General features: G+C 53.2%; 1 protein-coding gene across 1 annotated transcript; it reads left to right on the top strand.

The window, feature by feature from the left end:
- Positions 1-451: 451 nt before the first annotated feature.
- On the top strand, positions 452-820 carry J4E82_011749 (uncharacterized protein; the record flags this gene model as incomplete). Its single annotated transcript, XM_051737938.1, has 1 exon — positions 452-820. A coding segment is annotated over one exon (369 nt), but the record flags the coding sequence as incomplete, so codon positions are not given.
- Between the last annotated feature and the right edge of the window lie 159 nt (positions 821-979).

Genomic DNA, 979 nt, shown 5'->3' on the forward strand with positions numbered 1-979 from the left:
TTAGCCGTAAGCAAAGGTATACGTACAGTCTCACTCTGAGCGGTGACCGTTCCCTGGGAATACAGTGGGTAGGGTTCCTTACATATCATCCCTGGGCCTGCAGCCCGCATGCACCTTAGCGGAATAGATATTTGTTGATTTGCAAATGGATTTCGGAACAAACTCGAGGAAGCGCACACTATCGGCCACGGAGCCGACAAGCGAGTCCAACCGAAAGAGAGCCAGAGCGTCGCCTACAAAGCCCAGCAAACCCATCCTACGTGTGGACTGCGCAGTTGCGCCGCAACGCCCTAAACCACAGCCGTTTCCGTCACCTCTGCCCTTTTCAATCGACTCCAGTACGACCTTCACGAGTTCTGCACAGTCCGCGCACACCTCAGCCAGGATCTACCAGCACCAGTCCTCTAGTCAGGTGTACGACTGTCATCCAACATACAACTACCAGCCACAGAGCTACGCGCAACCTCCCAGTAGGTCGCCCGCAGCTCCCTACTGGCCAGGATTCTCAGGCTATCAGCCAGCCTGGACCCCAACACGCGAGGCATATGGCGGCTACAGCTTTGCAGATATGTGCCAGACAAGCGTCTCTTGTTCGATCTACTCTGGTCTTTCCAACAGTAGCGAACATGTCGGCAACTTTACCAGTGCCGCACGTACGAATGAGCCCACAGTGCTTCCCAACCAATCTGGAGGCACTCACAATGCCTTCATCGATGCTCTCGTATCCTGCCTGCTGAAGGTCAAACAAACACTAGCCGCACAACAAGGCTCTATAGACGAAATGCTGCAGTTGACAGCTCTGCTGGGTAACTACCAATGAGATGAGATCGTCGAACTGTAGTGTGTGTTCAACGCAGCGTTCAGCCGATGGCAGGATCAGCATTGGGATTCAACGTCCATGATCTGCAGAAGGCGTATAAAGGCTGGAAGAAGTGTTTACTAGACCAAATTGCATTGCCTTCACACTTTGCTCGCCTCT

The sequence above is a fragment of the Alternaria postmessia genome (genome assembly GCF_024291825.1).
Source record: "Alternaria postmessia strain BMP 2775 chromosome Unknown scaffold_493, whole genome shotgun sequence".
Classification (NCBI taxonomy): Eukaryota; Fungi; Ascomycota; class Dothideomycetes; order Pleosporales; family Pleosporaceae; genus Alternaria; species Alternaria postmessia.